Source organism: Lepidochelys kempii, chromosome 6 (genome assembly GCF_965140265.1).
Source record: "Lepidochelys kempii isolate rLepKem1 chromosome 6, rLepKem1.hap2, whole genome shotgun sequence".
Lineage (NCBI taxonomy): Eukaryota > Metazoa > Chordata > Testudines > Cheloniidae > Lepidochelys > Lepidochelys kempii.
In genome coordinates this window covers 70,241,890-70,264,962 of record NC_133261.1, presented here as the reverse complement: position 1 = coordinate 70,264,962, position 23,073 = coordinate 70,241,890, and the positions used below count along the sequence as shown (strand labels likewise).

The 23,073-nt window shown below is 43.8% G+C and overlaps 1 protein-coding gene across 5 annotated transcripts in view; it reads left to right on the top strand.

Annotated features, from left to right (window-relative positions):
• Positions 1-9,498: 9,498 nt before the first annotated feature.
• The window catches only part of STARD9 (StAR related lipid transfer domain containing 9), a 244,368-nt gene continuing 230,793 nt past the window's right edge, over positions 9,499-23,073 (top strand). For 4 of the 5 annotated variants that reach the window (XR_012159442.1, XM_073348593.1, XM_073348592.1 and 1 more), the window contains exon 1: positions 9,501-9,935. Coding sequence is in view for 4 of the 5 variants with exons in the window: in XM_073348593.1 (XP_073204694.1) it covers positions 9,889-9,935 (47 nt within the window). In the remaining variant the exon portion in view is untranslated. Of the gene's footprint in view, positions 9,936-23,073 lie in introns of all 5 variants that reach the window. The other variant, XM_073348597.1, reaches the window with a different exon arrangement.

Sequence of the window (23,073 nt, the reverse complement as noted above, 5' to 3'; positions counted from 1 at the left end):
CTGGCCCCAAGACTGGCCCCTAGGGCACTCCGCTTGATACTGGCTGCCAACTTGACATTGAGACATTGATCACTACTACAGTAATAGTAGATTTTTGTTCCAGAAATTGTCACATTAGAATAGGAGAAATAAAACTGCCCTAATCCCCCTGAATCACAATGACACATCTCCATGTTTACAACCTGACCCCGTATTCCACTGTACAGTCACCAGTCTGTTGCAAGTGTGCCCCAATGTTTCAGAGTGAGCAACAGTGACTAGACCAGACCCAAACCCAGCTGGCATGAAAGCATATGGGACCCTTCCAGATGCTTTCAGGCCAACTGGGTTTGGGTCTGGTCTAGTCACTGTTGCTAGCTCTGAAACTGTAGGGCACATTCACAGGCTCAGACATCTTGTATGACACTCCTCTTTAGGATGTTGGGTACTGCCAACTAGTCACACTAGACTCCACAATCAATGTCTGAGACCTTCCCAGGTGCTTCCCGTGAACTCAATTTTTAGGCTGTGGGCACTCAGGGCTTCAAGTTTAACCTTTTCGGAGACAACATGCCAGAAGGCAAAGATGTCATAATCACAGGAACAATACTCTTAAAGCACTTGAGAGTCACAGCTCTTTGAAAACAAGAAAAGTCCTGAGATGCATCCTCCCTGTGCCTGATCTCACCCCTTCTGTGAGTTTAAGGTTTGTCACCATTTGAGCCTGGGCAGAGACCCCCCTTCTCCTGCAAGTCCTTCTTCATTTGGTGATGGTCAGACACCCCTGCATAAAGCAGCGCCCTGCTCTTAAATAGGGTGTCTCCTCCGTGTCATGTGCTTAGGTGAGACGCTCCAGCCTCCCCACACCCCCTCTTCCAATATTGCCATGTTTGCCCCATCTGTGGGGTCCTGGTGTAGAAAATTGTTGTTTGGCAGAGGTAGGCCTGCGGTTGAGAGGCAGTCAAAGTTGGTGGCTCCAGATTGCAGTCTTGATGGCATCTCAGTGATAGTCCTTCAGTGAGGTCAAGCACGTTTCTTGGGCAGCAGAGCTGTCTGGTATGCAGTACAATAGGTTGTCTGAGGGCTTCTGTTCAACACATAGTACAAACTGGAGTTCATAATTAAATACAGACGTATCCCACCCTGTCACACAAGGATCAGAATCCTTGATGGCAAATCAGATTCTTTTATCCAGCTTGCGTGTTTTGTTTTTGTTTTGTTTTAAACAAGCTGCTTGAATTATTAAATCAAACTCCTTAATTTCTTAAAAAGAAAAGGAGTACTTGTGGCACCTTAAAGACTAACTAATTTATTGAGCATGAGCTTTCGTGAGCTACAGCTCACTTCATCGGATGCATCCGATGAAGTGAGCTGTAGCTCACGAAAGCTCATGACTTTCTTCCCAGACCAGAAAATCATGACTTTCTTCCCAGACCAGAAAATAACTGTTGGGGATGTTGAAATGCCTATATGTATCCTTGGGGACCCAGCCTACCCCTTAATGCCATGGCTCATGAAGCCGTACACAGGCAGCCTGGACAGTGGTCAGGAGCTGTTCAACTACAGGCTGAGCAAGTGCAGAATGGTGGTAGAATGTGCATTTGGACGTTTAAAGGCGCGCTGGCGCAGTTTACTGACTCGCTTAGACCTCAGCGAAACCAATATTCCCACTGTTATTACTGCTTGCTGTGTGCTCCACAATATCTGTGAGAGTAAGGGAGAGACGTTTATGGCGGGGTGGGAGGTTGAGGCAAATCGCCTAGCTGCTGGTTACGCGCAGCCAGACACCAGGGCGGTTAGAAGAGCACAGGAGGGCGCGGTACGCATCAGAGAAGCTTTGAAAACCAGTTTCATGACTGGCCAGGCTACAGTGTGAAAGTTCTGTTTGTTTCTCCTTGATGAAACCCCCCGCCCCTTGGTTCACTCTACTTCCCTGTAAGCTAACCACCCTCCCCTCCTCCCTTTAATCACCGCTTGCAGAGGCAATAAAGTCATTGCTGCTTCACAGTCATGCATTCGTTATTCATTCATCACACAAATAGGGAGATGACTACCAAGGTATCCCAGGAGGGGTGGTGGAGGAGGGAAGGAAAATGCCACACAGCACTTTAAACACAGCACTTCAAAAGTTTACAACTTTAAAATTTATTGAATGACAGCCTTCTTTTTTTTGGTCAATCCTCTGTTGTGGAGTGGCTGGTTGGCCGGAGGCCCCCCACCGCGTTCTTGGGCGTCTGGGTGTGGAGGCTATGGAACTTGGGGAGGAGGGCGGTTGGTTACAGAGGGGCAGCAGTGGCAGTCTGTGCTCCAGCTGCCTTTGCTGCAGCTCAACCATACACTGGAGCATTCTGGTTTGGTCCTGCAGCAGCCTCAGCATTGAATCCTGCCTCCTCTCATCACGCTGCCGCCACATTTGAGCTTCAGCCCTGTCTTCAGCCCGCCACTTACTCTCTTCAGCCCGCCACCTCTCCTCCCGGTCATTTTGTGCTTTCCTGCACTCTGACATTATTTGCCTCCACGCATTCGTCTGTGCTCTGTCAGTGTGGGAGGACAGCATGAGCTCGGAGAACATTTCATCGCGAGTGCGTTTTTTTTTTCTTTCTAAGCTTCACTAGCCTCTGGGAAGGAGAAGATCCTGTGATCATTGAAACACATGCAGCTGGTGGAGAAAAAAAAAGGGACAGCGGTATTTAAAAAGACACATTTTATAAAACAGTCGCTACACTCTTTTCAGGGTAAACCTTGCTGTTAACATTACATACATAGCACATGTGCTTTCGTTACAAGGTCGCATTTTGCCTCCTCCCACCGCGTGACTACCCCCTCAACCTTCCCCCCTCCCTGTGGCTAACAGCGGGGAACATTTCTGTTCAGCCACAGGCAAACAGCCCAGCCGGAATGGGCTATACTGAGTGTCCCTGAAGAAAAGCACCCTATTTCAACCAGGTGACCATGAATTATATCTCACTCTCCTGAGGATAACACAGAGAGAGAAAGAACGGATTTTGGTTGAATGCCAGCAAACATACACTGCAATGCTTTGTTCTACAGTGATTCCCGAGTATGTGTTACTGGCCTGGAGTGATAAAGTGTCCTACCATGAAGGACGAAATAAGGCTGCCCTCCCCAGAAACCTTTTGCAAAGGCTTTAGGACTACATCTAGGAGAACCGCAAATGCCAGGGCAAAGTAATCCTTTCACATGCTTGCTTTTAAACCATGTATAGCATTTTAAAAGGTACACTCACCAGAGGTCCCTTCTCCGACTGCTGGGTCCAGGAGGCAGCCTTGGGTGGGTTCGGGGGGTACTGGCTCCAGGTCCAGGGTGAGAAACAGTTCCCGGCTGTCGGGAAAACCCGTTTCTCCGCTTGCTTACTGTGAGCTATCTACAACCTCCTCCTCCTCCTCATCTTCTTCGTCCCCAAAACCTGCTTCCGTATTGCCTCCATCTCCATTGAAGGAGTCAAACAACACGGCTGGGGTAGTGGTGGCTGAACCCCCTAAAATGGCATGCAGCTCATCATAGAAGCGGCATGTTTGGGGCTCTGACCCAGAGCGGCTGTTCGCCTCTCTGGTTTTCTGGTAGGCTTGCCTCAGCTCCTTCAGTTTCACGCGGCACTGCTTCGGGTCCCTGTTATGGCCTCTGTCCTTCATGCCCTGGGAGATTTTCACAAAGGTTTTGGCATTTCGAAAACTGGAACAGAGTTCTGATAGCACGGATTCCTCTCCCCAAACAGCGATCAGATCCCGTACCTCCCGTTCGGTCCATGCTGGAGCTCTTTTGCGATTCTGGGACTCCATCATGGTCACCTGTGCTGATGAGCTCTGCATGGTCACCTGCAGCTTGCCACGCTGGCCAAACAGGAAATGAGATTCAAAAGTTCGCGGTTCTTTTCCTGTCTACCTGGCCAGTGCATCTGAGTTGAGAGTGCTGTCCAGAGCGGTCACAATGGAGCACTCTGGGATAGCTCCCGGAGGCCAATACCATCGAATTGTGTCCACAGTACCCCAAATTCGAGCGGGGAACATCGATTTAAGCGCTAATCCACTTGTCAGGGGTGGAGTAAGGAAATCGATTTTAAGAGCCCTTTAAGTCGAAATAAAGGGCTTCACTGTGTGGACGGGTGCAGGTTTAAATCGATTTAACGTTGCTAAATTCGACCTAAAGTCCTAGTGTAGACCAGGGCTTAGAGACTAACCAATTTATTTGAGCATAAGTTTTCGTGAGCTACAGCTCACTTCATCGGATACACGAAAGCTTATGCTCAAATAAATTGGTTAGTCTCTAAGGTGCCACAAGTACCTCTTCTTTTTAATAATGAATGTGTTCAGATCCAGATCTAAGGAAGTTGCTTGTCATAGCTGGTCCACCACAGAATAAAATGGTTAAAATCCTGAAGTGTCTATGTAGCTGTTGTTCATACATAGTATCTGTGTACTGTGTATGTGACTTTGGCAGGAAGAGCAGTTATAATTAGAATGTTCAAATTGTTGGTTAATAAATTTTCAAATTGGTTGCAAACAGAAGATAATTTCTGCTAATGTATTCATTACTTGTAAATATTCACCAGTGTTCAACCTCTGGGTTATTCATGAAGTATTAATTTCAATTATTCCCTGTTCATGTGGTGTGAATTGTCACCCAGCTACATGGTATTTTTTTGGTCCATGACTAGATAGCAGACATTTAAAACAGAATGACAAACAGCTGGCTCCAAAATATTCTTATTAGTGCCAATGATACATTGGTTCACATACGAACAGGAGTATTAATATTAGCCATCTCCAAGAATACTCAATTCTCAGCATTAATCAAATGTTTGAACATGCCTGAATTAAACAGCACCTTGGAATTTGAAAACAGTTTTGCAGTACTCGACTACTTCTAGCTGTGATATAATAATTTGAGCATAGAACATGAGAAGGTATGTATTTTGTCTTTACTACTTTCAAAGGAGATGTAAAACCAAGGTCCCCTGACAACTTATGGCCACTAAAGAGCCCATGGAACTGCTTGCAAGGGTGGGGGTAATAACTTCTCAATCATGGCCAAATTCCATGTCTGTCTGTTACAGTTTCCACAGCAATTTTAACTAGATACAGTGTTCTTAGTTTTCATTTACAGTTCTAAACTGTTGTGTAGTGTGTGTTTTGCACTGTTCAATAACTACATCTCACTTCAGCTGAATTTTGGTGATGGGTAATGTGAGCTCTTTGTCCCTTAATGCTATCTCAGAGCAATTTGGGAGGCTTAATAACAGTAATCTTTTGCACTTAGCAATTTTTATCATTACATCTAAAAAAATACCTTCTTCACAAGGGTGGATAATTATTTCCATTTTACAGTTGAGGAAAGTGAAGTAGAATAGATAGAAGGGACTTACCTAAAGTTGAGCAGAATGTCAGTTGTGGAGGTGGGAGAGAAGCTAGATCTCCTGTCTCCTATCAGCTGGCTTACACTACCTCCCTGCAATTACATGAGCATAGGTGGAGATCCTCTTTGCTTGTGCAGAATCCCCATTGAAGTCAGTGATTTTCTGTAGACACAGGGGTCCACATGTCCACATCTCCTTATATGATTGAAGTCTTAAACCCTCCAGTGTGCCTGTGAGATAGGTAAGCATCATAGCCATTTCATAGGTGAGGAAAGAGGCACAAGTGGGGAAATCCTGGCCCCCCTTGAAGTCAATGGAAAAACCTTCATTGACTTCAATGAGGTCAGGATTTCACTCATAACATTCGTGATTTTCCCTACGGTCACACACACAGACTGTGGCATATACAGGAACAGAATCCAAATTTCTGTGCCTCAGTCACAGAACTGTCCTTTGCCTCTGCTGTTGCTTTCTGTAGAGATGCTTTAGCTAGAAGTTCAGGCTAAACTGATTTGCTGTACTTCATCCTTATTCTGGAAGTCTTGAAAACAGCCATGGGCTGTCCTTCATTTATTATAATTATTTTATTTTTAAACAATTAAAAAACCATTAAATGGTCTACTTTCATGCCTCAAACAAACAGTTAAATCAGTTCTTTGACTTTTCCCAGTTTATTGTCGGATATGGGACAATATAAGTTATTGAATAGTATAGCTGTATTGTCCCATTTGTCATCAGCATTGACATACTAATTCATTGTTTTGATTAATGATAACTCAAGGATATTGGAGAGAAAGGTAGCAGCAAATATTTGTGGACAGCAAGTTTTACAACTCTAGTTTGTACGATAAACCAGAAACACCTGTTAAACCTATGTAACAGACCCATAAGCCTCCAAAGCCAATTGTTTGTATTATGATCTTACTTTTTCAGTATGTTAAACACATTTTTAGGAGGTGCTTTATTTGCAGCTTATGGCAGTGTGCCTGGGACAGAAGCTTCAATGAGAGAACACTCCCCCTTTTACAATATAAATAAGACTGTAATTTAGTTAAATGACAAAATGCACAAATAACATGGTTAAACTGAATAAAATATCCTTATAATCTGCAATAAGTATGTAAGTGATGGCTGTCATTGGAAAGGCAGAGATGACATTAACTTGGAATCTCAGCCCAATGCTCCTCGAGCAAAATTTTGAATGGGAAAAAATTCAGTAAGAGAATTACTGACTACATAGACAGATTGTATAAAGAGGAATTGCCATACCAGAATAGACTAATGATCTAGCTACTCCTGAATCCTATCTTAAAAAGTGACCAATGACAGATGCTCCCTATATGCCCTATATCCCCATAATAATGCAGCTAATTGTGATGCCCTAGGGCATTTTCTTCCTGATTTCAGCTGGGGTTAAAAGAAAACCTAAAATGCAGAAATTTACATTAATGGAACACTTTGGTTGAGGCTGAAATCTCACATAGAATTGCAAAGTTATATTCCCCACAATAATTGATGCATATATAAAGGCTGGGATTTTAAAGAAGTTAGATCCCCAAATAAATCCCACTCTCCCTTGCAGTCCTACCTACAAAAAAACTTGACAACCGTTTGTGTGCTGAGGCCACTGGCAATCATGCTGTCTGTATCCATCTGTTGTCTCTTGTATGCTTAGATTGTAAACTACTTGGGGCAGGGACTGACTTTTTGTTTTGTGTTTGTGCAGTAACTAGCACCAGGGGTCGTGAGCCATGATTAGGACACCTCATTACTATGGTAATACAAATAATAAAAATAAAAGGAGTTGGATACCTAACTCCATTAAGTTCCTTTAAGAATCCTATCCTAAAGAATTAAATAAATGCAATGAATGCTTTGAGGACCATAACTTGGCTTCCTGACTTTCTGTATTTAATCCCAGTGTTGAGGATTTTTTTTAATGTAACTAATGGCATCTTGTTCACAGTCCCTTATAATAGCCTTATAGATGACCTGAAGAAGAGCTCTGGGCTTGTCTACACCATGCAGCTTTTAGCGACAAGGCTTGTCGCTAAAAGTCAGCATGTGTAAACGCTCTTTGTCGGTACTTTGTCGGCACTTTTGCTGACAAAATACTTCCAGCCCCGCGAGCAGCATTAGTTTTGTCAGCAGGAGAGCGCTCCTGCCGACAAAGCCACATTCATACTGCCACTTGTGTTGGCAAAACTTTTGTCTTTTGTGGGGGAGGGCTTTTTTAAGTACGAAAGACAAAAGTTTTGTCAACAACTTCGCAGTGTAGACATAACCTCTGTATAAATTCAAAAGCTGCCCCTTGACCAACAGCAGTTAGTCCAGTGGTTCTCAAACTTTTGTACTGGTGACCCCTTTCACATAGCAAGCCTCTGAGTACAACCCCCCTAATAAATTAAAAACATTTTAAAATATATTTAATACCTTTATAAATGTTGATGGCAAAGCGGGGCTTGGGGTGGAGGTTGATAGCTTGCAACCCCCCAGGTAATAACTTCCCAACCCCTTGAGGGGTCCTGACCCCCAATTTGAGAACCCCTGAGTTAGTCCATTAAAATTATTACGTGTTTCTCTTATAAATGTACAGTCAGATACAGGATTAGGTTGGTATTTTTGATTTCTGAATGGAACCAACAGAGAGACAAAGGTAGGTGAGGTAATATCTTTTATTGAACCAACATCTGTTGGTGGAAGACAAAGCTTTGCAGCTTACAGAGCTCTTCTTTCAGGTCTGTCTGGGAAACATACTCAGAGCATCACATGTAAACACTAGGTGGAACAGATTGTTTAGCATAGTAGTTAACACATATTTCAAGGGACCATTCAAAGTGAAGTGGCCCATTAACACCCTGCCAATTGTAGGTGGAAAACTCGGGGGTGGGGGGGGGGGAAGCAGTTGGAGAGGATTATTAGTGGGATATGGAACAAATGTTATGTGGAGGTCAATAAAGGAGAATAATTATGGAATACTCAGCTGCCATTTTTCAGAGTGGTTACGTGTTAGTCTGTATCAGCAAAAACAATGAGGAGTACTTGTGGCACCTGATAGATTAATACATTTATTTGGGCATAAGCTTTCATGGGCTAAAACCCACTTTATCAGATGCATAGAGTGGCAAATACAGTATGAAAATATATATAGCAGTGCATGAAAAGATGAGAATTGCCTTACCCAGTGGGGGGGGGGAAGAGAGGGGTCAGACAAATCAATTAAATTGGGCTATTATCAACAGGCTGAAAAATTACTTTTATCGTTGTAATCAGGGTGGCTCATTTCAAACAGGTAACAAGAAGGTGTGAGTAACAGTAGGAGCAAATTAGCATGGGGAAATTAGGTTTTTTTAGTTCTTATAGGTATAGTAACAATAAGGAGTCTGGTGGCACCTTAAAGACTAACAGATTTATTTGGGCATAAGCTTTCATGGATAAAAACCCACTTCTTCAGATGCACCAGATTGTTATAGGTTTCAGAGTAACAGCCGTGTTAGTCTGTATTCGCAAAAAGAAAAGGAGTACTTGTGGCACCTTAGAGACTAACCAATTTATTTGAGCATGAGCTTTCCTGAGCTACAGCTCACTTAGTGTCACTTGTCTGATCACCCCACTTCAAATTGTTATGCAGCAGTCGCTGCCTTTTTGTTACCCCACAGGTGCTGGGAGAGGCAGACATACAATTAGTTCTAGTGCTAACCCATTGAGGTCCTTAACCAGGACTATTCTGTTTTACCCCCAACACATGCTAATAGGGGGCGCCCTTGAGCTGCTCAGGGCCTAAGCAATTACTTAAATCTGCTTATGCCTGGTGCCTGCTCTGCATACAATTGCTTGTAGTAGCAGGGAGGTCTGCAGCCATCCGAAATATGTTCACATGCTGGCAGTCTTGGTGCCCTGTCCACAATTCACCCCACCCCTCACAATACCTAAGGCGGACCTGTCCTCACACGCAGCGTGATCACTGCCACAGCAGGTACAGGTCGCCAGCCAGAACAGCAGGGTGATAAAAGACCTGCTTGAAAACTAAAGCCGTCGCTCCTGCGGTGGAAAGGCTCCTGCCAGCGAGGCCTGGCCCGCCTCCCCCACGCCGTCCAGCCGCAGCGCCTGGTTTGTACCCACACGCACGGTTCAGGCAGTCCCGTGCAGCGGGCCCCGGGGAATCCCCGCTCCGACCTCGGCAAGAACAACGGGCGCGGCTGCGCTAGCCAGTGGCGGGGCGGAGCGGAGCGGACCAGCCCAGCAGCCCTTGTTTTACCGTCGCTCTGAGCAGCGGACCCGCAACGCACCAGCCTCGTCCCCCTCAGCACAGGGGAGGCCGAGCTCGCCCCGCCCCATCTCCAGCTCCGGGGCTGGACGCGCGAGGTTCCCCCGCGCCGCCCCGCCCGAGCCCCGAGGGCTGCGCTGGGCGGCGGGACCGCGCCTGCCAATCCTGTGGCTCTGGGGCCAGCGGGGAGCCCCGAGAGCCGGGGAGCAGCGAGGGTGCGGCGTGGCCGGCTGGCCGCGGCGTCTCCCCAGCGTAGCTGCGGCGGGACATGGCGAACGTCAAGGTGGCCCTCCGGGTTCGGCCTCTGAGCAAACGGTACGGGGGGCGCTGTGGGGCGAGGCCGGGGCAGCGCCCGGGGTGGAGAGGCTGGGTCCGTGTGCCGCGCGGGCGCCCCAAGGGGGTGCTAGGCTGGGCTGCACGCGTGAGCCGCGGGATTGTGCCTGTCCCACGCCCTAGGTGTGCCCTACGGGGGCATTGCGTGGGTGGCCCGCGTGTCTTCTGTGTTCTCTAACGGGGTAACCCTCGGCCGTACTCCTAGCACCGGAGGCCGACTGGGGCCCCGCTCCAAAGGGGAGAGATTTGTAGGAGGCCCTTCAGCGGTGTAGGTGTGCACGCTATGCCTGTGTGTGTATGTGTGTGTGCTGCTTAAGTGCTTACGAAGAGTGGATGTATATGGTGTCCGTACGTATCTATATACGGTACGGTATAGCTAGCGGAGGGAAGCAATCATGTAGATCCAACAAGTCAGGAAGGAATTGAATGAGGGTCCACGGGGAAGCATGAGAGTGTCTAAGAGATATTCTGTGCGCCTGAATGTCCAAATAATACTAATTGAGGCTGGTAGGAAGGGGGATGATCAGTTGGAAGGTGAAGGTGGAGACCATTCCCCCCCCCCCCCGCGCTGTCTTCTTTCCTGTCTGTAAAGCTCTGCTAGCCAGTCCAACTCATGAAATGCGTGTCCCGCCCCTCTTATTTATATGTGCTGTACTGTATTTCTTTTCCGTTGCACTGTTTGCTAATTATCCTGTGACATGGCAGCTCGTTAGCTTTTCTAGTTTTAGCAACTTTGAGGATGTTAACAGATAAATCGCTGGTATTTTATATTCAGTATGGTAGTGGCTGAAGGGGCAGTATTCGATTACGATTCATTTGTTTGTATCTGAAGAAACTTTTCAAAACCGAATTTCTTTTCGTGTAAGGCGACAAGGAAGATGACTGAAATAGTCCTGTTTAGATCACCAGGTCCCTGGAAGATCGTCTTAAACAAACAAACAAAAAGTGGTGCTGTTTATTTTACTTGTTCCCAACAGAAATGGGGCAATTGTCAGTCTCTGTAAGAAGCCTCCCTCTTCCATTCCTTCCCCCCGCCCCACTTCGTTGTTGTTGTTTTTCCCCCCTGGTAGGCAGAAGCCGGATGTTCAGAATGTTACTCATTCCCTAGGGCTTGTTTGCTTCCAAAAGAAATCTTATAACCTCACTCAATACTGTGATTGCAAGTTCATTTCCCACAAAAGTGAAGATGCTGTAGTTAGAACAGATTTCTAACTTGACCTTTGTGTATAATACACTGTATAATCAAAACCATGTGTACTGTGGACGTTTTGGGAGGAGGGGAAAGAGAGCAAGAAAGTACTGAAGCTGTGTGAATATGGGTGGCTAGTAACTTAATCTGTTTTAGGGGAAGAGGGAGAAAAGCAATATAGCATAGCAGAAAAATGGAAAAGTGCCATGAGCTCCCGCTCTGAGTCTTTGTTTTGATGATGCCTTTTTTTTTTAACTTGAGTCTGTCATGTTGTCTCTTGGCTTCACTGACCTGTAATAAATAACCCTTTTAGGTTGTAGACAAGATGTTTCTGGAAGAGTTTCCCATCCTGAGAACTAATCCATTCATTATACCAACAATATAGTAGCACATCTTTCACGCTTAAATTCATGGAAGTGTTGCCATGGCCTTGACAAATGTTGTTTGACTTTATAACTTAATTTAAAAACTTGCTCTCAGCTTCAGCTAATGCAAAAGAAAGTCCTTTCTCTATATCACGGATGTTTGAGGGAGGGAAAAGGTAGGTAAAAATAAGATTTGAATAAAATAAGCTTTGCAGTTTTTGTTTACGTTGTAAGTCTGTGCAAGGGAGGAGGGAAGAAGGCTACGAGTTTTTTTGGATGCATTTTTGTCCTTATCTCAAAAGCAACTGTCAAGTGAAATCCTTCCTGTTTAAAATCAAATTAAAATATATGTCCAAATAACATTATAATCCTGACATTAATTCATGCTATTATACTGTGGGGAAAACTGCAGTAGCAGGAGAAGGCCAATTATGACTTTGAAGAATATAGTATTGTTTTAATGTTACTGACTGTGATTCTTTGTATTTGCTATTTCTTTGGTGTTCAGACACTTTCCAAAAATGAAAAGTAAGGGCTAAGTAATAGTAGGCAGTTGGTAATGACTGAAAGGCTCCAGTCCTTAAGACTTTAGTTTAATTCTCGACCAGATTGTTTGGAAACTGTTTTCACTCTGCATCTGACCATATCTGTCATTGTACTTCATTGTGTGATATATCATACATTTGTATCTTGCATAATGAACATTCCAAAAAGACTGCCAAACCTCTGTTATGATTTGGTGGTGTCATCCCAGCTCGCTTGTGGATATTCGTGACAATTAGCACCATTGGAATGGATGGGCAGGGGCTGTGATCTTCCCCTCTTACCGGGGTGTAGCAACCTGAATAATCTCACACTTCCCTTGTCTGTGCTGTTTCTGACTTACTGGGTGGAGGATTTAATTCAGTTGTGCTCCTAATCTGGCATCTTTCCCAAACCCTACCTTCATTTAGGAAAAAGAATTCTATCAGAGTGTACAAGGATTTTTTTTTTTTTTAGGTATTCCTTAATGCAAGTTGAGTTGTGGTTTTTACTAGTTCATCCATCATTTCTCTCATCAAATAATTGTAATGTCTTCCATTGGGAGATCTGTTCACACTGTCAGCTGCCTGCACAATAGCGTGTTCACATTTGCAGCACTTTCAACAGTATTCGGAGCGGTACACTCTGGGGAGCTGTCCCACAGAGCATTTCTTCCTCTTCCGCCGCTAAGAGTTGTGGGAAGATGGAGGGGGTCATGGGTCCCCTGTCCTAATGCCCCGTGATGCGTTGCTTTGCATCCCAGCAATCTCTGTGCTTCCGTCCCCATTTGGCACCATCTTTCAGTGGATTGTGTACTGCACGCTCTGCCTCTTTGGGCTGCAGGAATGGATCCCGAACTGTTGACCAGTATGCCGTTCGCTCTGACCAACACATCACGAGTGGCAGTGGTGTTATTCCTTAAACTACAAAGGCAAGAGGGGTACGACATTGATCTCGCCACACATAGTAACTATGACACGAAATTGCTGTGGCATTCACGGAGGTGCTGACCACAGTGGAACGCCACTTTTGGGCTTGGGAAACAAGCAGTAAGTGGTAGGATCACATCGGGATGCACGTCTGGGATGATGAGCAGTGGCTGCAGAACTTTTGGATGAGGAAAGCCACATTCATGGAACTGTGTGATGAGCTTGCCCCAGCCCTGTGGTGCAAGGACACGAGAATGAGAGCTGCCCTGCTGTTGGAGAAGCGTGTGGCAATTGCACTGCGGAAGCTGGCTAGTCCAGACTGCTCCAAACGGGGGATCACCTGGTGCGTGGAGCAGGCATGGCCACTTGGAAAGATGCACAGAGGCCACTGCACACATCACCAAGCAAACAGGAAGGGGACTTTCAAAATTCCAAAGGAATTTATGGGGTGGGGATGACAGTTGGTCACCTGAGGGCAGAGCAGTAGAGTTCAAACCGATGACCAGAGAGGCAAGAACAGGCATTGTGGAACACCTCCAGGAGGCCAATTGCAGTGCTGTAATCGACCACAGTGTCTACGCTGGCACCATGACGCTTTAGCCCCGGCACAGTAAGCTCTATGCCTCTTGTTGGGGTGGGGGTTTTTTTTTGAGCGCTGCAACTGCACAGAAATTGCGCACTAAGTGGCTTGGCAGTGTGTACACCTCGGGAATTACAGTGCAGAAAGCTGCTTTACTGTGCAGAAACTTGCCAGTGTAGACAGGCCTTAATGAATAAATGCAGATCCTGTGGAAGCCTTGTGTCTGATGTCCTACTCTGTACGCAGGAGATTATGTAGCATGCACAAATCAAACAAATGTATGAGAAATAATTTATTATTGCCCTCATGAGGTTTGGCTTGTACGGTATATGGCAGCATATTCACACACAAACATCTAATTCTAAAATATCAGTGTTCAAAGTTTTAATGCTTTTAAGTATAATATAGTGAAAGCAAAGAAGCTGCATTATACTTAGAAAACATTTTACTGGCACTTTTGGAAAACTTCAGTGAGATCATAAACTATGTGGAGGAATTATTTTGTGAGATCTGGAGAGACCTAATATGAAATGAGTAGATTCCTTTTCCAAGTCTCTGAAATTCAGGTCTCTGAAGCAGCCGCAGTAGGGTGAATCCCTCATTTTTCTTTAAGCAGCCTCTGCTGCTAGGAGCTGGCTCATCCATTATGGTGATATAGAGGAATCAAGAAGGAAAATGAGACGGTCATCTAGGGGAGGACTCTGAACTTCCAAAACCAGCTTAGTAAAAATAATTATTGTTTTTTTAAGACCAAGATTGATCTTCCCTAAAAACTGAGGGTCAAGGTGACTAAAAGAATGAAAGTTAGTAATAAGTAAATATATGAAACCACAATGATGAGAGATCTCCCTCATCTTGCTCCCTTCTCTTCTGTATGGAGCAAATAATCATTTGTCTGCATTTGCCTGGTGGCGATGGCGGTGTTTCAAACTGCAGCAATTCCCAGTCTAGTTCTCCATACATTATGCCATGGCAGAGAAATAATCTGATCAGAGATGTTTGTCCTACAGTGGCAGGACACAGTATTTTTTGTTTTTGTTCTGTTTTTCCCGTTGGGGGGTTAGGTGACTTGGGTTTCTTTTTGCCCTTTCCTGTTACCTGTGGTTACAGCGTGGGCCATACCTGTACAGCTTTTTTTTTTTTTTTAATATGTATGCAGAGCAACATGTACAATTATTTTAAAAAGTTTACAAAGTTAATCTGGCCTGCTGCTGATTTCAGGCTGAGCTGCTGCAGCAGTTGGTTGAGCCAGAGGCATAGGGGTGTACATGAAGAGGGTAGGTGATTAGGGGGAAAATGTAGTGATAAGGACATCAGGAGGGACGTGGACTGGATGTAGACTTCTGAAGTGTCTTGGATTTTGTGGTACATTTCAAACTTTAGAAGACTCAGACTTCTTGTTGTACAGTCTCCACCAATTAATGTTACCCTAATAAAATAGTATCAATAGGATCTTATAAGAGGGATAAGGCAAAATACCACGTTTATTGTAAATACAACAGTTAGCATATGCTTCACACACACACACACACATACATCTCTGCAGATGGTCTTTATAGTTACCAGTCTGTTGTAGCTCAAGTCAATCTAATGGCCAGTTAGGCTGAGCACGAATGAAGAGGAGCAGGGTTCTGTTGGTCGCGATCTCATGCTCCAAGTCTTTGCAGGACTGAACCCAGAGTTCCATGGCAAAACACCCCATCTTTATAGTTGTAAATTCGCATTTGAGTTCATGCATTTTGCAATGTCATCCTATAATCATTAGTCCTTAAGTGGTGTTAATCTTGGGGTTTTCTGCTGTTATTTATTTATTGTCTCGCCTTCAGGGGTGCCTACCTCACCTCTGAGGTCATCAGTGCTGCTAACATGTTTAGCATGGATACAATGGATATTTTCTGATTGTCTCCTGCTGTTTCCAAGTCTCTTACTTTTTCTTGACCATCTGGACATTTGTGATGGCTTTTACACCTTATCTTTTCCTGATGCATGCATTCCTCATTCACACAAACAGTCTCTCACAGAAACCTTCAAAGGTATACAGAATAGATTGTAAATTAAGCCTTGCTAAATCTTATAACTAAAACAATTCACACTGGGGCTTCAGGCCCTCAACATTTCTCTAATTTATTTATCATAGACACAAAACAAAATCCTGTCTTTTACTAACTAAACTTTATAACAGGTCCTAATTGTAATGCATATGGGAAACAGGATCCCAGTCTCAGATGGTTATTCCTTTCTGTTATTCAAAAAGGGTGGCTGGCAGAATGAAATCAAGGTTTACATCAATTCTTATAGTACAATTATAAAATTTAGCCCTACACAGGATCACGAAGCCAAGAGATGTTCCCAGGTGGCAGGGGTAGTCAGAGATTCACTGTCCAGATACTCTTTGGCTGAGGGGAGGGTGCCATGAAGCCATGTATTCTAAATTCACCCCTTCCACTGTTTATATTTCTATGTATTTCAAAACCTGTACTATTGAGTAAGGCTTCATACTCCAGACCATCAGAGAAAGGCAAGTTTCATCCCCTTCCCCCTTCCATTTTACAAATAGGTAAGAGAGTGCCTGAAGTCATTTGTGGCAGAAATGAGAATGAAACCCAGGACTCTGGTATGACCAATCCAGATCTCAGCCACACTGCTTTCAGATTGAATATGCCAAATTTATGTACTTGATTTACCCCATCTGTAATCACTAGACCAGGGGGTTCTTAAAGGTCATTGCACTGCGACCCTGTTCTGACACAAAAAATTACTACACGACCCCAGGAGGGGGGACTGAAGCCTGAGCCCACCTGAGCTCCGCCCACCCGAGCTCCTTCCACCCTGGGTGGGGTGGGCCAAAGCCCAAGCCCCACCACCCTGGACAGGGGATCCCAAGCCCAGGGACTTCAGCCCCGGGCAAGGGGCCTTTAACCTGAGCCCCATCACCCAGAACTGAAACCCTTGGGCTTCGGTGGAACAGAATCCAGGAATCCTGATCCTAACATTCGATTGCTGTCGAGCAAATAGTTAGGTAACTATTTGGCAAAAAGAAAAGGAGTACTTGTGGCACCTTAGAGACTAACAAATTTATTTGAGCATAAGCTTTCGTGAGCTACTGCTCCCTTCATCGGACTGAATGCATCCTAAAGCTTCCTAAAGAGCTCTCAAGTGTGCGGTGCCGCAGGATGCCATTCTGTCACCCTCCTGATAAACTTGTACATGGGGCCGGTGGGAGGGTTAGTAAGGAGGCATGGGGTGCAGTGTTGTCAGCATGTTGAGTATAACCAACTATATATTTATATCATGTCTGATTTGGATGATGCAGTTCAGCATGTCAGCCACTGTTTAGTTGAGATTGGGGTATAGATGAGAGTGAGGTAGCTGAAGCTCAACTCAGATAAGAGTGATGTAGTGATGGTGAGTTGGGAAAAGCAACTGGAGGAGATGGCAGAGGTAGTATTGTCTCCTTTGATTGTATGAGTACATCTGCTATTAGTTAATAGTGTTTGCAATTTACGGTTATTTTAGACCCACAGCTGCTGTTTGACAATCATATTACAGCAGTGACCCAGTCAGCTCTTTACCATCTGTGTCTGGTTAGGAGTTTGCAAGCAGATTAGACTACTGCAATGCACACTACATGAGGCTGCACCTTAAAACCATTGGAGATTGAAGTTGGTTCAGAAATTGTGCACCTTAAAATTCACAAAATATGCGAAGTTAAAAAAATAAGGTACTGGGAGATCATAAGATCCTGCTTGGTATTCAAAACTTTGATTTTAAATATAGTATAATATTAACATTACTATTTTTAAAAAAATGTTAGTTGCTAAATAGTAGCTTTTTTGGGCCAGGGACCATCTTTTTGTCATGTTTGTACAGTGCTTAGCTCAGTGGGATCCTTGGGGCTCCTAAACACGACCACAATACTAATAATAATTAAATATGAATATAGTTAAAAAGATTTAACTTTAAAATTTCTACGTGCCCTTGCATAAACCTAAACCAGTTTATAATCAACACATTTTAGAACAGCAAATGGATTAATCATTCTAATTCTGTTCATGAATGTATTCTTCTGCACCAAAACATTATCCTAGGAGAAAACTTAAAGAATGCTGACGTAACTTAATGTGCCCTGGAATTAGGTTTTTGTTTTCAAAATATTACCCTTGTAATAAGCTACATAAAAAAATGTTTGTAACAATTATACCTGAGTACACCTCTAACACTGTATTTCCCTTTTTAGAACAAAATTAGGAGGCAGACAAGTTGGGTAGGCATGGTGATAGCTAATTGGAATGGTGATAGCTAATGTTGAAGTGTTATATGGCAGAAGGAACTGGTGAAATCTCAGTTTATTTCCAGACATTCTGAGGTTGGGATTTTTTATTATTATTTTTTTAAGAGGTATATAACTTTTATAAAGAAAGTGAAATATTTTATTTATTATTAGCTGGATACCATTGAAACACACTTTCAGTCTTAACTCTTTTAACTAAGTACTTCTGTTTCAGTATAGGTTTATTAACTTACTGTCTAATTTTTGCCCTAGATTCTTTATTAGGGGAAGTGGGGGGTGCTAGTTAGTGTTTTTGATTATTATTTTTTAGAAGGCAAAACATATTGCTCATTTTTTATACCATGCTAACTTAAATAAAGCTGTGTCTATAGTACCTCTGGCGCTTCCACCACTTCAATTGTTATGGGAACTCATTACTCTGCCTGAAAGCGTCTGGGCCACACTGTGAGAAACCCAGTATTTTTGTGGGACCCTTGTTAGCACACATCGATGATAAGACCACTGTATATTACTTTGTATAGGGCCCAGCAAAATGTAGGGCTCATGCTGGTTGGCTGCTACAGAAAATCCACATGATCCACACTTAAACTCATGGGCATAGAAAACTGGGGACTTGAAGGGGCTTCCTCCCCCACTAAAAAAATTAGGGATTGTGTTAATAAAGGAAACACTGAATTTGGAACAAACATTCATTTATCTGACTCTATTAAAAGTGGGAGAATTTAGTTATAGTATAAAACTACTCATTACGGCAATATATATATATTTAACTCTAGCCCCTTCAGATAAAAAGAAAATAAAGGTGTGTTTGCTGCTGAAGTTGTTTGTGAGACTGGAAAAGGAGCACTAAGGTCCTTATTTTCAGGTCCACTGCTCTTCGCTTTAGAAGAAAGTCCCTCTCCCCGTCTCTATGAACCCCACAGGCAGACCGCTTGAAGGAGCCTCTGTCAGATGAACCTGTTTGGAAGTCATCCCATCAAAAGCCTGTCACATTTTGCTACTCTGCACTCCTTCAAATTTGTGAGACCCTCTATTCCAATCCCTCTGAGACCTTGAGCTAGCCCTACCTTATGTGTAAAGTCTTTAATCTGGAGTCACCGACTGATTCTGGGCAATGCTATGTGGCAAGGCTGAGCCATGGTACCACCACACGCAAGTGGTTGCTGACACAGCTTCAGCCTGCGTCTATACTTTTCCTCACAATCTATATGCTGCATAGTACAGTTCTATAGGAGTCCCCCGACAATCCAGCATGTAGGATAGGAGAGGGCTGTTGAATTCATGACTAGGCAGATGATTGGTTGTGAGCAACCCCAACACTATAGAGCGACTTTCCTACTGTTCTATAGCTAGGGGTGGTGGAGAATCATTCTTCCTTCTAATGATCCCTGGAAACTAAGGGCTAGTCTGCACTGGCAATGCTAAAGCCCTGCTGTGGCAGTGCTTTAACATGGCTTGTGTGGTCATGGCGCTGCACAGTGCGGCTCCCAGCGCTGGTGCACTGTCTACATGGTGCTTTACAGCACTGAGACTTGCTGTGCTCAGTGGGGTGTTTTTTCACACCCCTGAGGCAGAAAGTTGCAGCGCTGTAAATTGCCAGTGTAGACAAGCCCCCAGTGTGTAGCCTGGCAACTCAAGCAGTGTGCTGAGAAAAGAATTTGGCCTTAGTGAATAGTTCAGTAGGGAGACCGCAATTTTTCCAGCATATTAAAGTGTAGCAGATAGCTTAATGTAGTGTAAATTACCATGATCAGTGTGATCCATGATGTCTTGATTATCATGTCTTTTTAAAAAGTAATATGTAAAAATACATTACAGAGTGAATGTTTGTTTAATTAGTAGTATGGCTTTTTTGTTGGGTGCTGCTTTTTTTAAACCATTTAATAAATGATTTCATGAATGAGTGTACTAAACATAATGCTATGTTCCTTCCCATTCATTCTTTTTAATTATGTGCTGTGATATGTAAATAGAAAGGATGTTGTGGTTGGCCTCTGGAATAGTTTTGTAAGCACTAGTCATTGCTACTTTGGGGCCTGCCACTAATGAGTACTACATGCAAAAGAACCACCAAAACTTGGACCTTTGCATTGAAACAGTATTTCTGTTGTTGTTGTCCATAGTAATGATAACTTCTAGCAGGCTAAGTAACAAAACCATTCTCTGACTTTTATGCATGAGAAATCTCAAATGTTGCATTAATGTAGTTAATCTTTGGTGTTATTTATAACAATAGTAGGTGGTAATTTTTTCAGACATATATGTAGTTTTTGTTTAATTGAGAAAAAGTGAGTGAGGTGATATATTTTATTGGAGCAACTTCTGTTGGTGAAAATCACATACTTTCGAGCCACACAGAGCTCAGGTCTGGGAAGGATATTTAGAATGGTACAGCTATATACAAGGTGGAACAGATTGTTCAGCATAAGTAGTTAGCACATATTTCAAGGGACCTTTCAAGGTGAACTGTCCTTTTAGCACTTCACCAGTTGTAGAGGGGAAAGTGAAAGGAGGGCGGAAGTGGGGATGGGGGACAGTGAGTAAGTTATAGATTGTTTTCAGAGTAGCAGCTGTGTTAGTCTGTCTGCAAAAAGAAAAGGAGTATTTGTGGCACCTTAGAGACTAACAAATTTATTTGAGCATAAGCTTTCGTGAGCTACAGCTTACTTCATTGGATGCATGCAGTGGAAAATACAGTGGGGAGATTTTATATACACAGAGAACATGAAACAATACCATACACACTGTAACAAGAGTGATCGGGTAAAGAGAGCTATTACCAGCAGGAGAGGGAAAAAAACCACAACCTTTTGTAGTGATAATCAAGGTGGGCCATTTCCAGCAGGTATATGGTAACACCCATTGTTTCCATGGGTCCAGATGATGAAGATGTCATCAATGTAGCGCAAGTAGAGTAGGGGCATTAGGGGACGAGAGCTGAGGAAGCGTTCTAAATCCGCCACAAAATGTTGGTGTACTGTCGGGCCACGTGGGTACCCATAGCAGTGCCGCTGATTTGAAGGTGTACATTGTCCCCAAATGTGAAATGGTTATGGGTGAGGACGAAGTCACAAAGTTCAGCCACCAGGTTTTCCGTGACATTATTAGGGATACTGTTCCTGACAGCTTGTAGTCCATCTTTGTGTGGAATGTTGGTGTAGAGGGCTTCTACATCCACAGTGGCCAGGATGGTGTTTTCAGGAAGATCACCGATGGATTGTAGTTTCCTCAGGAAGTCAGTGGTGTCCTTGAAGATACTGGGAATGCTGGTAGCATAGGGCCTGAGGAAGGAGTCAACATAGCCAGACAATCCTGCTGTTAGGGTGCCAATGCCTGAGATGATGGGGCGTCCAGGATTTCCAGGTTTCTGGATCTTGGTTAGCAGATAGAAAACCCCTGGTCGGAGTTCTAGGGGTTTGTCTGTGTGGATTTGTTCTTGTGCTTTTTCTGGTAGTTTCTTGAGCAGATGGTGTAGCATCATCAAGGATCTACAACCTATCCTGAAGGACGACCCATCACTCTCACAGATCTTGGGAGACAGGCCAGTCCTTGCTTACAGACAGCCCCCCAACCTGAAGCAAATACTCCCCAGCAACCACACAACAAAAACACTAACCCAGGAACCTATCCTTGCAACAAAGCCCATTGCCAACTGTGCCCACATATGTATTCAGGGGACGCCATCATAGGGCCTAATCACATCAGCCACGCTATCAGGGACTCGTTCACCTGCACATCTACCAATGTGATATATGCCATCATGTGCCAGCAATGACCTTCTGCCATGTACATTGGCCAAACTGGACAGTCTCTATGTAAAAGAATAAATGAACACCAATTAGACGTCAAGAATTGTAACATTCAAAAACCAGTCGGAGAACACTTCAGTCCCTCTGATCACTCAATTACAGACCTAAAAGTGGCAATTCTTCAACAAAAAAAACTTCAAAACCAGACTCCAATGAGAGACTACTGAATTGGAATTAATTTGCATACTGGAGACCATTAAATTAGGCTTGAATAAAGACTGGGAGTAGATGAGTCATTACACAAAGTAAAACTATTTCCCCATGTTTATTTTCCCCTCTACTGTTCCTCACACGTTCTTGTCAACTGCTGGAAATGGCCCACCTAGATTATCACTACAAAAGGTTTTTTTTTGTTTTGTTTTGTTTTTCCCCTCTCCTGCTGGTAATAGCTCACTTTACCTGATCACCCTCATTACAGTGTATATGGTAACACCCATTGTTTAATGTTCTCTGTGTATTATAAAAATCTCCCTACTGTATTTTCCACTGCATGCATCCGATGAAGTGAGCTGTTGCTCATGAATGCTTATGCTCAAATACATTTGTTAGTCTCTAAGGTGCCACTAGTACTCCTTTTCTTTTTATAAATAGTTGTAATAAGACATAAATCCAGTGTCTCTATTCAGGTTTTTTTTTCGTGTCCAGCAAAGTTATGAATCTAAGCTCCCAGTCTTGTCTTTTGAAGGTGCTGTGCAGGTTTCCTTTGATGATGAGAACTGAGAGGTCAGATATGGAGTGATCGTTTTGTGAAAAGCGTTCATCCATGGGTGATGTGATGCTTTTGTTCTTTATCATTTTTCTGTGAGTTCATTCAAGAGTGTAGTTCTTGTCTGGTTTCACCCACATATTTGTTATTGGGGCATTCAGTGCACTGGATGAGGCACACAATATGTTGTGATTGGCATGTGTAGAATCAATGGATCTTGAAAGGTATGTTTTGGGGGGTGCTGATCATCGTTGCAGTGAAGATATGTTTACAGGTTTTGCATCTGTTATGGCAGGTTCTGGTACCACTTTGAGTTGGTGAGTCCTGGTCTTAGAGGAGCTCGCGTCTGATGATGAGCTTGGCGAGGCTGGGGGGTTGTTGGAAAGCTAGAAGTGGGGGTTTGGGAAAGATATCTCAAGGTGTGGTCCCCACTGAGTATGGGTTGTAGTTGTTTTGATGATACCCCATATTGGTTCCAATGTGGGATGGTAGATGACAATGAGGGGTGTGCAGTCGGAGGGCTTTTTATTCCCATATCGAAGCAGGTTCTCTCAGGGGATTTTGGGTGGCCCTTCCATGTCCACGATACAATGTACTTTTTTGGTGGAGTATTCTTGTTCAGTAAAGGTGGTTTTAAATATGTTAAAGTATGTATTACTGACTTCCTCCTCTGAGCTTATTCTGTCATATCTGAGTGTACTTAAATGTTTCACCTTTCACCAGTAGAAG